Genomic DNA, 12594 nt, shown 5'->3' on the forward strand with positions numbered 1-12594 from the left:
TAAGAAAAAAAAAAAAAGGCTCTAGCCAGACTTGGGAACCAAGGTTTTTGTCATCCAATCCACATGTAAAATTCACAGCTCCAAACGGAATTGCTCCCCCTGCCCCACCCCTGCTCCATGGAAACCTCTCAGCCAGAAAGACAACTCTTGCCGATCAAAAATTGCTTCCTTTTGTCACCTATAGAAAAGGAAATTAGTTCAGACTCTGTGTGGGTGCAGGGTGCAGCCCCAAGGGTGCTTCGGGAGGCCTTACTGTAGGCATCAGGCAGCTCCAAATAGAAATGCAGGATGAGGCACCTTCCAGGCACCTGCCGCCTATGCAGCGCCTGCTAAGAGCAGCAGGGGCTGCACGCTGGAGGTCTGGATGTTCTGAAAAGTTAAAGAGCGGGGAAAAGAGCCCAGCACTTCGAACCGGGTGGTCTCAAACTGGTGACCCTGAGCCAGTCTTCCCTCCTCTCCTAGCATCCGGTTCCCTCCCCGCCCCACGCTGGGGGCGGAGGGGCAGTGATCCGTTCACACAGACTAAATGAGGGGTGGTGACAATGAAGTCCTGCCTCAGTGGGCTCCCACGAACTGTGACACATTAGAGCATCTTTTTAAACACCACTTAAAAAAAGAATTTGTTTCAGCTTATATAAGTAATACATGTTCACTGTAGAAAATTTGGAAAACAAAGTATAAAGAAGGAAATCACCTGTTACCCCACCACCCACAGTTAACTACTGTTCTTTGGGATTTTTCCATACATGCTCCGGGATCCACAGTACAAGCTGTTTTATAACTTGCTTTTACTTCCATTTTTTTAAGCATGCTGCCATCTCACTGAGTTCTTCATGCTGTTGGGATGCCTGCATGGTGCCTCATTGAGGGAGGTGGCCTGGATTTTTAACCAGCCTTTCTTGTTGGCAGTCCTGACCCATCAGTTCCTCCCTGTTCTGGAGTGATTGTACTTTTTCATTATTTCTGTAGGGCAGTGGTTCTCAGAGAGGCAGTTGGAGCATGGGGCACCTGGCTGGCTCAGTCTGTAGAGCATGTGACTCTTGTTCTTGGGGTTGTGAGTTTGAGCCTCACATTGGGCATAGAGCTTACTTTATTTTTTTTTATTTTTATTTTTTTAATGTTTGTTTATTTTTGAGACAGAGAGATAGAGCATGAACGGGGGAGGGTCAGAGAGAGAGGGAGACACAGAATCCGAAGCAGGCTCCAGGCTCCGAGCTGTCAGCACAGAGCCCGACGCGGGGCTCGAACTCACAGACTGTGATATCATGACCTGAGCCGAAGTCGGACGCTTAACCAACTGAGCCACCCAGGCGCCCCATTTTAATTTTTTTTTAACGTTTATTTATTTTTTTTTTTTTTAATTTTTTTTTCAACGTTTTTTATTTATTTTTGGGACAGAGAGAGACAGAGCATGAACGGGGGAGGGGCAGAGAGAGAGGGAGACACACAGAATTGGAAACAGGCTCCAGGCTCCGAGCCATCAGCCCAGAGCCTGACGCGGGGCTCGAACTCACAGACCGTGAGATCGTGACCTGGCTGAAGTCGGACGCTTAACCGACTGCGCCACCCAGGCGCCCCTAACGTTTATTTATTTTTAAGACAGAGACAGAGCATGAATGGGGGAGGGACAGAGAGAGGGAGACACAGAATCCGAAGCAGGCTCCAGGCTCTGAGCCATCAGCCCAGAGCCCAACGCGGGGCTCGAACCCACGGACCGTGAGATCGTGACCTGAGCTGAAGTCGGATGCTTAACCGACTGAGCCACCCAGAAGCCCCGAGCTTACTTTTAAAAAAGGGGAGGGGCGCCTGGGTGGCGCAGTCAGTTAAGCGTCCGACTTCAGCCAGGTCACGATCTCGCGGTCCGTGAGTTCGAGCCCCGCGTCGGGCTCTGGGCTGATGGCTCGGAGCCTGGAGCCTGTTTCCGATTCTGTGTCTCCCTCTCTCTCTGCCCCTCCCCCGTTCATGCTCTGTCTCTCTCTGTCCCAAAAATAAATAAAAAACGTTGAAAAAAAAAAATTTTTTTTTTTAAATAAAAAAGGGGAAAAAAAGTGTAAACCCTATTCAAAGAGGCAGGCGTGGATTTTGGCCCTCAGGGGACTTTTGGCCAAGTCTGCCGATAATTTCTGTTGTTACAGGGTGGGTGGATAACAACTGCTGGCATCTAGAGGTTGGAGGCTGAGCTGCAGTGCTCAGGGGAAACCCCTGCCCGGAGTCATCCTGCCTGACCGTGAGTGGGTGCCATTGAGAAACCCTGCCATGGGGTCATGTCCTAGCTGGGCCATGGCCAAGGTGCAAGAACGGATGCTTCTAGTGCTGCTGATGGGTGTGGTCCATCCAAGACAGTGAATAAAAGTGCGTTCGTCTGTGTTGTGTGGTAGGGTGTTTCTTAGACTCCCCATATTGACTGTGACTTCGAGGAAAGTTAAATTCACCCTGTGTAAGAGTCCTATGAATGCAGAGGAAAGGGAGGAGGTTGTAGGGAGTCTGTCCCATGGACTGGGAAGCAGAGGTACCCCCACTGAGGGGAGAGCATAGTAAGCCCTGCCTTGTTCCAAAAAGAATGGACTCAGCTAAAACGTGTGTTCAATAGAGCAGGATAAAATAAATGAGAATAAAAGTGAGCAAAGAGAATATTACAGGTAGAAAAACAAGTGGCCCATAGAAGCACGTGTAGCTCTGGGCCCGTGGCGAGGCTCCTCCCAGAGGGCCATGGGGAGCGGCTCCCCTGCTTGCCCAGCCCCCTGAGAGGGCCCAGCACTGTGTGCCGCAGCACAGGGGAGAACGGTAGGGGCCCTTGGGGCTCCCGGGAGCAGCTTTTACTGCCTGGAAGAAGTCTGGGGCCTCCCTGGGTGTCCTGTTGAGAGGTGATTGGAGGTTGCAGCTTGTCTTATGGAACCACTGGTAGTTAAGGGACTGTCCCACTCTTAACGGTCCAGACAGTGTGGAGACGATCAGGAAGCCATGTGCCTGCCTGACTAGGCCCCCAGGTGCCTGTACGCACCTCAGGGTGGAGTGGGGACAGTGGCCCATCACTGAGCCTGTGCAAGCAGGAGGGCCTTCTGGACAAGGGCCCCCCAGCATGGGCACACGCAGCCTGAGGCCTTTCCAAAGGACGTTCTTCCTGTGCTCCTCACAGCCCTTTCTCCCAAATTACCAGACTCCACAGTCTACAGTGTACTGTGTGCCCCGGCCCAGTGCCCACTGACCAGAGGAGGACACTGAAGGTGAGAAAAGGTGAGCCCTACCTGATGTGTGACCCACACCGGTCAGCCGAGGAGGGAACCAAGTGCCAGCCCCTGACCTAAATAAAGGGTGGGTTCAGAGATCCTCTCCCTGCCAACCTTGTGCCCCAGGAGGCCTGCCCCCTACTCTGCCCATCCCACCCCAGCTTTCACTCACCTGGCTTCCGTGCCTGTGCCTCTTCCCCCAGCAGAGGCTCCTGGAAACCCTCCCCTGCCAGCACATGGCCTGGGTGGGCCCCTCAGCTCAAACCTGGCCACTAAGGCAGATGGAGCTGCTTCTACTCCACTGCTGTCCACCCAGCCTGCTTGTCCTGGGCCCCAGGGTCTGGGTTGGCCAGCTGCCCCTGCCCCTGGGGCAGGAAAGACTGCCCAGCCCAGGACATAGTGGGCACGAAGGCCATGCCCAGTTCTCTTCCTAGTTGCAGGGTAACCTTGGTGGGGATTAGGGCCTGCTGACCCAAAGCGTGAGGAGTTGGGGTACCCCAGATTCTGATGGGGGTGGGAGACCAGGATAGAGGTGGCCCTGGCCGGCAGGTGGCAGCACAGACTGTCCACAGAGCTGTGGAGCTGGGGGACAAGCCCTACCCTTGGCTGGCTTACAGGTTCCACCTCTACGCCCCCAGCCCACCATGGTGTGAGATCAGTCGGGAACTGTGGCAGCTGTAGAGTGGCTGGGAAAGCGAGACCCCAACCCACCCTCCCGCCCAGGGACCTTATGTTGAGGACCCACCATGGGAGGCCAAGGGGTGGAGCACCTGAGGGTCCTGGAGAGGGGGCTGCAAGGAGGGCGTTCCAAAGGGGTCCCAGGGCTTTCTGAAAGGGACCGAAGGGCTGGGCCTGGGGGCAGCAAGAAGGGGGTACTGTCTGCCCTGCCTAAGGCTGTGAGGAAGGGAAGCGGAGGAGAAGGATTATTTAGGGGCTCTTGTAGGTGGGGGGGAGAGGTGGCAGAGACCGACTGGAAAAGGAACTAGATTAGGGGGGCAAGAACCACCCTCCCCTCACGGCATCCACACCTCCTCCCACACTGCCGGATGGGGTTGAGCAAAAGTGCCAGGCTCCACCTCCCAGGGCCCAAATGCCCTTAGATGCTCTGGCTGGGGCTCTGTCACCCTAGAGCTCCTCCCCCTCCTGGCCCCTCCACCCCCCCAGCCCATCCCAGGGCTGCAGGGAAGCCAAGTAGACAGGATGGCACAGTGACTGCCTCCTGACTTGGTCCCTTCTTAAGGAAAGTGAAGCAGAAAGGGTAGATCCAGGATTGAAGCCCTCAGATCCTGGCTCCTGGGTCCCAGAACAGCCACGGGAAAGGGGAGCCACTACTCGGAGACTCGTGGCAGGCCGAAACCCTAGTTTATTCCAGCATCAGCAACATCTTAGCCATCACAAAAATAAACTCTACCAAGGGCGACGGAAGTCTCTACAGCGAGGCTAAGGGCTCAGCCGCCAGGCGGCGGACATCAGGGTGCGTGGTGGGCACTGCCCGGGCAATAAGTTAGGAAGCAGCGGGGCTGGTGGTGGTGGTGGTGGCAGGTGCAGGCCAGGGTTTCACTTCTGGGCAGGCACGAGGTCATCAATGGCCTGGCCCTGCTCCAGCCGCTGCTCCATCTCGATGAGCAGCTTCACGCCGTCCACCACCATCTGTACCAGCTCCACCTCAGAGAAGCCCAGGCGGTCTGCGTTGGAGACGTCGAAGACCCCACCCACAGCAGCTGTGTCCACACCACCTGGGGAGACAGCCAGGTCAGCAGGACTGGGGTGGGGGGCTGCCCCAGGGGGAGAAGACCACCTGCCCCATTCACCTGTGCCTCGTTTCTGAAGCCGCAGCCGCTTGAGCACCTCCGGGAACTTCTCATGCTTGCCCAGGTGGGGCAGCTTGATGTGCACACCTGCCCGCAGCCCTGTGCCCAGATTGGACGGGCAGGTCAGGATGTAGCCCAGGTGAGGGTTCCACATGAATTCGTAGTTCTTAGACTTGAAGAGCGTTTCAATCTGGAGGTGGAGGAGGTGAGACAGGGTTGGCCTGGCTGAGGGGCACCTCCAAGGCACCAGGTGGGGGACACCCTCGGACCCAGGAGTCCCCTGGCAGGACCCTGAGGTAACGGAGACCAGGGCTCCCAGGGGGACTGATGGGACGCCCACATCCTGGCCTGAGCTCTGGGGCTCGGCCCTGCGCCCTCCCTGGTCCCAGACCCCACTCGTGCCAGCCCAGTTTGGGGATGGTCAGGCCTGACCTGGGTGAGGCCATTGCAGAAGCGAGTGAACACCTCCTTCATGTTGCCCCCCTTCTGCATGGAGATGACCCGAAGGTGGTCTTCCTCGTTGATCCACACCAGGAAGGTCTTATTGTCATTGTGCCTGGGGGAGGGGCACGGTCAAGCCTCCTCCTTGGAGGTCTCAGAGCACATCCAGAAAAAAGCTCTAGGGGGTCCCCAGACCCCAGGAACTTTCCAAGTCCCTGAGGTGTTCCATCCGGCTGTACCCAGAAGCTTGGGCTTCTGCCAGGACCACACTCTGGAGGTAGGCAGGGAAGCCAGGACACCTCAGAGAGAGTCCAAAAAGCCCGGAGCTGTGCCCTAGCCTCTAGCCAGTCATGTGCCGCGTGGCCTGGGTGTGGGGGAGGGACGAGGGCCCCACCTAGGAGGTAAGGGGCAAGAGGACCGCTGTATCTGGGCGCAGAAGCCTCCCTACGCACACAGTGGAGGCAGGAGCTGTAAGCCTTCCCCACCCTCACCCCCACTCCCACTCCCACTAGGAAGTGTCTGCGTCACCCAGCACCTGGCAGAGTCCCTGCGGGGAAAGGGGTGAGAAAACCAGAAGCTCCGGCTCCCAAGAGGAGGGTGGAGGAGAGCAGTCAAAGCGACCCAATGCCCACCTCCAAGATCCCACTAGGCCTCAGCCTCTACCAGCTGGCGTCCCTTGATGCACCTGTGTGGTCAAGGTCACCTGCGAGGAGGCCTGGGAAGCACCAAACCTGTCCTAGGAGCACGGCTCCTCCCTCTTCCTTCCTCCTCAACCTGGCCTTGGCGTGGGGAGGGCCAAGGGGAGGAGGGGAAGGGGAGTGGGGGGGGGGGGGACCCACGAGAGGAGTTGGGCACGCACCAGATGCCACGGGCATCGGGCCAGTCGCGGGCCATGCCGGAGGCCAGCAGCAGGGGCGACACGGGCTTGTCGAAGAGGAAGTGGTCGTCGATGAGCTGCTGCTGCTCTGCCTCGGTCATGCTCTTGAGCGCGTAGTACCTGCCGGCCAGGTCGCCGTCCAGGCTCGCCAGAGCTGCGGAGGGGCGCGCTCAGAAGGGCACACGGGAGCCCCTGTGCTCACGCCCGCCCAGCTTTGTGGGAGCCCCGGCCGGGCCGGCCCTCGCAGGGCCCCAGGCCGCAGTCCCCCCGGGAAACCGGACCCGGCGCGCAGATAAGAGCGCGGCAGCGGCGGCTCAGGTGACTGGGGTGACTGGTTAACAAGCCGCACGGGGACAGAGGTGCGACCCCTACCTTCCACTGCGAGCTTCTCGATGGCTCGGCGCTCCCCGCGGCTGCAGTGCGGGGGGAGGCAGAAGCCGCGGATGCTGCGACCCGTGCGCACCCGCGAGCTCAGCACGTAGTTAGGGTCCAGGTCGTCGCCGCCCTGGGGGCAGAGCGGGGGTGAGCGCTGGGGGACCCCTCCCCAGCCCACCCCGCCACCCGGAGCCACCTCGGGGCCAACCTCGTACCTGCAGGTTGTCGGGATTGAGGTCGGTCTTGTGCTCGTCGCTGGGCTTGTAGCCTCCGTGCCGGTCCTCGATGATGGGGTCAAAGAGCTCCTTGAACACGTCATAGGATTCCTCATCGCCTGCCACGCAGCCCACGGTCATGATATAGGGGTGACCTGGGGGGAGCGTGGAATGGGGACAGTGGCGTCACTGCCAGGCCTGACCGAGCCCCTCAGGACCCTGAGGTTGTTCGCGGGAAGGGGGCGCCGCGGGAACCCTAGCCTGGGAGGGGTTCTAGGGGAGGCGCTGGGCCCGAGCCCCAGGGGAGTGTCTTGCAGATAAGGCGACCCGGTACCCTGACCCCGGGACCGAGGTGCGCGTACCCGGGTTATCCACGCCGGTCTGGATGACGTCGTCCAGTGTGAAGCCGCTCGGCGTGCACTTGGCGCGCAGCTCCGCGTACAGCTCGGGGGTCAGCACCTTGGCCATGTGGTTGTTGTGGCCGCTGAGGTCGGGGAACTCGTCCTCGGCCGGGAAGCGCAGCTTCAGCGCGTTGTGGCTATTGGAGAAGGGCATGGCGGCGGCGAGCGGAAGGCTGCGGGGAGACTCGAGGGTCAGCGGGGACCCGGCGCACCGGCCCCCCAGGGACCTGCGGACCATTCAGGGCCTCGTTGCCCCTGCTCCTGGTCACCCTGGGGCGCGCGGCCAAGGTCAGAGGGGTCCGCAGCGCGCGCGCGGGGGAGACTCCCGCACCGCCAGGACCCCAGGCCCAGCCGGCGCGCGCGCTCCGGGCGGCGGACCCCGGCGTGCACGACTTTGCTGCCCACGAGCTCCTTCCGTGCGCAGCGCCCCCACCCCGGCGCCCAGGCGGCCGCCCCCCCTCCCCCCCAGCCCTCGGGCCCACTCACCGGGCAGCCGGGCGGGGCAGGGGCGCTCGGTCGGTCGGCAGCTCTGGGCGCGGCGCAGGCGAACAGCGGTGGCTCCGCGCTCCCGCGGCTCTTAAGGGGCGCGACGCGGGCCGCCCATTGGCCGCTATTTATAGCCCATTCATTCCATTGGTTCGCGCTGCGGGGTGGTGCCGTCGCTTTGTCCGCCACCCGCAGCCCCCGACAACCCCCCCACCCGGCCGCCCACCCCTGTTATCCCTTTGCTGGGACCCCGCGCAGCCCGCCTATCCGACCCGGCGCCCGCCCAAGACCCCGCGGCTGAAGCCTCAGGCCCTTGGATATTCTGTAGTTCTCCCCGCGCTGCCTCCGGGCGGGAAACTGAGGCAGAAGAGCCACTGGGCACTTGAAGACGCTCGGGCTCATCTGCAGCCCTGCTCCTGCCCTCCCTAGCCCCGCCAGTCCCTGGATCTCGACGAGGGTCCAGGCGTGACCGGCCCAGGCTCCCGCAGCAGGTACTAACCCCTCCACCCACCCACCCCACCCCCGCCCCATCCGAGCTGGCCCGGAGCTGCCGACCTTCCTCAAGGTGCCCGCAGGCATCTCCCGGGCGATCTTGGTGCAGAGCTAAGCTCGAGGGAGGTGCAATCTGGCTGCGGCCCAGTGGGGTGGCACCCGTGGTGCCTTGACCTTGGGCAAGTCCCCCGGCGCCAGGGGACCCAAGCCAGAGACCCCCGGGGCCAGCCTTTCCTGGTAGGTGAGAGAACAATGTGGCCCTGGGAGGCCGCTGGGGACTGCACGGTCTCAGAGCCTCCAGACCCCAGCCCTGGGCCCTTTCCACAGGGGACAAGTTCATCTCCCCACCCCACCCCCAAAGGTAGTCCCCCAGAGACTCTCAGCAAAGATGGGAGGAAACACAAACAATAAGCCTATGTGAGATTTAAAAAACAACAACGACTCGCTAGAAATGAGGATCGTGCGAATTAAAACAAGGACTTCCACTGCCCCCAAAACACCCAGATGGCAAAAATGTGAAAGACACACCAGCCAGTGTCAGCCATGGGTTGGAATGTGGAGAGACAGACGGTCACACGCGGCCTGCAACTGTGAACTGCTACATCCTTTCTGAAAAGTAATTTGGCAGTATCTATTAAAATTAAAAACGTTTGTACTCCATGACCCAGCAATCCCACTTCTAGGAATCCAGCCTTTAGAAAGGACCGTCTCATCCCTGCAGGTAGAGATGTGCAGTGGGGAAAACACACAAATGAACTCGATGCCCATCACTTGGGGACTGGCCAGGGGTAGGAAGGCACATCCCCAGTGTAGAGTATTAACACAGCTGTTTTTAAAAGTGAGTTAGACCCTTAGTCACTGAGCCACCAGCAAGGACTCAGCAGCCTCCTCCTCGGCCCCCTCACCTCTTGAAGATCCATCTGCCTTGTCCCATGAGAGCCTTCTGCAGGCCACCTTCACGGCGGAAAAGAGATCCTATCCCACGTCCACTATCCAGAACATCCCCTCTTCCAAACCCTTTGCCGACGTGAGTAAGAGTGACGATCTTCCTGCGGACACCGAAGGTCTTGTCCACATATGAAGCCAACAGAGAAATGGCTGGGAGACCCTTACTACTATCCAAGGGGTCATTGATGATTACAACAAAAAGGAACTAATAAGGTGTTTAAGAAACTCCCCTGCAATGGTGGTGTAATTGAGCACCCAGAATATGGAGAAGTAATTCAGCTGCAGGGTGACCAGTGCAAGAACATATGCCAATTCCTCGTGGAGACTGGAGTGGCAAAGGAGCCCTAGCTGAAGTTACCCACTTGGTTTTCTTTTTATTATTATCATCTCCTTTTTTTTTTTTTTTTTTTTTTTAAGTAATCTCTTCCCCCAACTTGAGGCTTGAACTCACGATCCTGAGATCAAGAGCCGCGTGCTCCACTGACTGAGCCAGCCAGGCGCCCCAGTTTCATGGGTTTTAAGTGCTTTTGATTAAGCTTAAGTGAGGATTTCCTTGCAACGAGTAGAATTTCCCTTCTGTCCCTTGCCACAAGTTACAAAACCCCACAGCTTGTATAATGTAACCATTTGGGGTCTGCTTTTAACTTGTAGTCGTGCAATTCCTTCATGCAATAAAATGAAAAGAGAAAAAGAAGAGTCAATTGGAGCTTGTGTGTTAACGCACGCCATGCATCGTTTTGTGAATAAAGCAAGAAAGGAGGGGACACCCTTCTCTGTGTGTATGTAACAAAACGCCTCCAGGACCACACAGTGAGCTCTGGGGGACAGCAAGGTGAACATCACGCTGCTGCTGGAAGGCTGGCCATGAGTGACCAGCCACGTGAATGAAATCACGTCGCCATCCGGGAGGAGACGGGTGCTGCGGGGGCTGGGGGCAGGGCAGAGGCGGAGCGAGGAGCTCCAGGGGATTTGGTACCTCTGAGGAACCGGCACTGGAGCAAAGAGGCACAGGATGAGCAAGCCCCTTCACCTCCGCCTGTGTGCGCACCAGTGGGTGTGGAATGTCGCTAGGCTGTCCCTGCGGTTACCACACACGGGACTTCTGTCTCTTCCCTCGCTCACCTTGGCGTGCTTTGACCTGTTCCCAGTCAACATTTTCTTAAGACACATAAAACAAACCAAGGTAAAAAGGCAAATGGGCAGGACTGCCCAGACAGCAGGTGTCCCTTAAGCCTGGAATTCCTGCCCCCTGTGCCCCTTGAAGCCCCTTCCTCCCATTTTAGAAATAATCTGCAGTTGCCTTTTCCACCTCCCCACCCCCAAAAGCCTGATGGGCTCAAGTTTCTGTTTCTGGAAACCTGAAGGCAGACTTGGCTTTCAGACATGGGGTGAGGGGCACTCAGGGCTTCCTCTTTGTCTTCAGCCTCTGCAGCTTCTCAACCCGTCCCCCACGCCACCCTCAGGCCACCAAGGGCCTGACCTGCTGGGTGGGAGGAGGGAAGGGTCCTATCCCCTCTCCCCCCAAAAGCAAGGTCCAAGCTGGAGAGGTGAGGTCCAGAGGTTTGGGGTTGCCTTGCTCAAGGTCAGGCCCTGTGATACTGCTGCTTGAGGCTCCAGAAATCCTCAGCCTCTGAGAGGGGTGTTTTAACCTTTTGCAGATAAGCAAAGGCAGATCAGAAGATGGGTGACAGAAGAGACAGGTCAGAGGTCCAGCAACCCGTCACTGGTCCTGGAGTGCCTGGCCCTGAGCTAACTTAACCTGGGACCCATCTTGGGGACCACCCCCCCCCCCCGCCCCCCAGGGCTGGCCAAGCCCAGGCTGCACTAGATTGACAGCATGGGTGGTCAACAGCTGCGATGGGGGAAGGGCAGGGGGCCTTCAAGGCCTTTAGACCCAAATGTCAGGGGATGGCTCCCTACCAGGGGCTGCTTGGGAGCCTGTGTGGTCCCAGAGCAGAGGAGCAAGGGGTGGGGAGGCCTGGACGGTGCCAGCCTCCACCTCACCAAGAATAACATTGCCCCAGTGACCTGGCTCTTGTCTGTGGACCCTCCATTTTCCCCAGGGCCCAAGGAGCCGGTTTGGCAGCGTCTGGGCAAGAAGCTGGGTGACATCACCCAACGAGTTTATGGTCCAGGTTCCTCAGAAATCACACCTGGTTGCACATTAACCAGCCAGCCCTAGAGGGGGAGGGGAGCTTCAATGGAGTCCCCAGCTTTTCATCCACAAACTCAGCCTGCCCAGTGGGGTGCAGCGCCGGGCATGCAGGGGGGTAGGCCAAGTGGGAGGGACAGGCAAGGAGCCAGAGGTCATTCTCAGAGTCTGTGCTTAAAAGACAGGATGGGCATTGCTTGCTCCTGGTGCCCCGTCCCTGAGCCCTGAAGAACCCAAAGGGGAAGTTGGTTGCAGTCAGGAGAGGGGTAGGGGCTGCTTTGGGGTCACTGAGCACCATGGGGTAAGAGCCTGGGCTACTCAGAGAGAGGGGGATGTCAGGGCACCTGGTCCAGGTGCAGCCTCCCCCCCCCCCCCCCCCCCCCCCGTGGACATCTTCAGCTTCTCTCTTCCTGACAGGGTGCCTGTGACTCTTGTCTCCAGGGTCTTTTTCCTGCCTGTTCCCACCTTTCTTCAAATCTGCCATTGGTTCTCTCAAGTTAGGTTTACTGGCTTTAAATTCCAATCCCCCATTGGCTGTGACCTCAGGCAGTTACCTAGCCTGAGTTTCCATAAAGTGGTCCCCATCCTGACAGGATTGTGGAGAAGGTTTAATATAATGATACTTACCTGGGATTCTTTAGAACCAGTTCTTGGTAGGGGAGTCCCAATATCCAAACTCTGCCCTGGGCAAAGTGTCCACCTGACCTGAGTAATCAGCTGGGGCTTGGGGGAGCAGGGCTAAGGATCCCGCTCAGGGCTGGGGCAGCCTCAGATGGAGCAGATGGGCAACTCTGGGTAGGCTACCTAGAGGAGGGGGCACTGGAGAAGCTAGCCAACCAGTCACAGACAGAGAGGCAAGTGGGAAGTTGGGACCACAGGAAACCACTGCCGAGTCACTAAGTCCCAATTTAGGCTCTTAGTAGGCGCCCAACCTCAGCTCCATATCACAGCTGAGAGGCTGGGGAAGAGGAACCCCCAGAAGTGGAAAGTTGAAATCTCCCAGTGGAGCAATTAGGGGGTGATTCAGGCAGGTGCATCACCAAGAGAGTGAAGCAGAGTGACCTGGAACAGAGGTTGTCAAGCTGTAGATGGGGCTGGCTTGTCTCCACGTTAAGGGGAAGAAGCAGCAAGGCCATAATGAGCCACGTGGGCAGCTGGTGGCCAGAGTG

At 58.4% G+C, this 12594-nt stretch overlaps 1 protein-coding gene and 1 pseudogene across 1 annotated transcript; one reads left to right on the top strand and one right to left on the bottom strand.

The window, feature by feature from the left end:
• Positions 1-4572: 4572 nt before the first annotated feature.
• On the bottom strand, positions 4573-8020 carry CKB (creatine kinase B). The gene is made up of 8 exons (XM_060620885.3): positions 7834-8020; positions 7309-7520; positions 6947-7101; positions 6729-6861; positions 6339-6510; positions 5471-5594; positions 5039-5228; positions 4573-4963 (listed from the first exon to the last, which is right to left on the bottom strand). The coding sequence occupies exons 2-8, from the start codon at positions 7499-7501 to the stop codon at positions 4785-4787; spliced, it is 1146 nt and encodes a 381-aa protein (XP_060476868.1). The 5' UTR covers positions 7502-7520; positions 7834-8020; the 3' UTR covers positions 4573-4784.
• Positions 8021-9187: 1167 nt separating this feature from the next.
• On the top strand, positions 9188-9914 carry LOC132669803 (eukaryotic translation initiation factor 1b pseudogene; annotated as a pseudogene).
• The last annotated feature ends 2680 nt before the right edge of the window (positions 9915-12594 follow it).

Source organism: Panthera onca, chromosome B3, assembly GCF_046562875.1.
Source record: "Panthera onca isolate mPanOnc1 chromosome B3, mPanOnc1 haplotype 2, whole genome shotgun sequence".
Classification (NCBI taxonomy): domain Eukaryota; kingdom Metazoa; phylum Chordata; class Mammalia; order Carnivora; family Felidae; genus Panthera; species Panthera onca.

Bases quoted from the DNA above. Each gene is read 5' to 3' on its own strand.
- CKB (XM_060620885.3), bottom strand. From the start codon at position 7,501: ATGCCCTTCTCCAATAGCCACAACGCGCTGAAGCTGCGCTTCCCGGCC. The intron at 7,102-7,308 runs GTACGCGCACCT...CGCTCCCCCCAG, and splicing joins GACCGGCGTGGATAACCCGG to GTCACCCCTATATCATGACC. The intron at 5,229-5,470 runs GTCAGGCCTGAC...CTCCACCTCCAG, and splicing joins TCTGCAATGGCCTCACCCAG to ATTGAAACGCTCTTCAAGTC.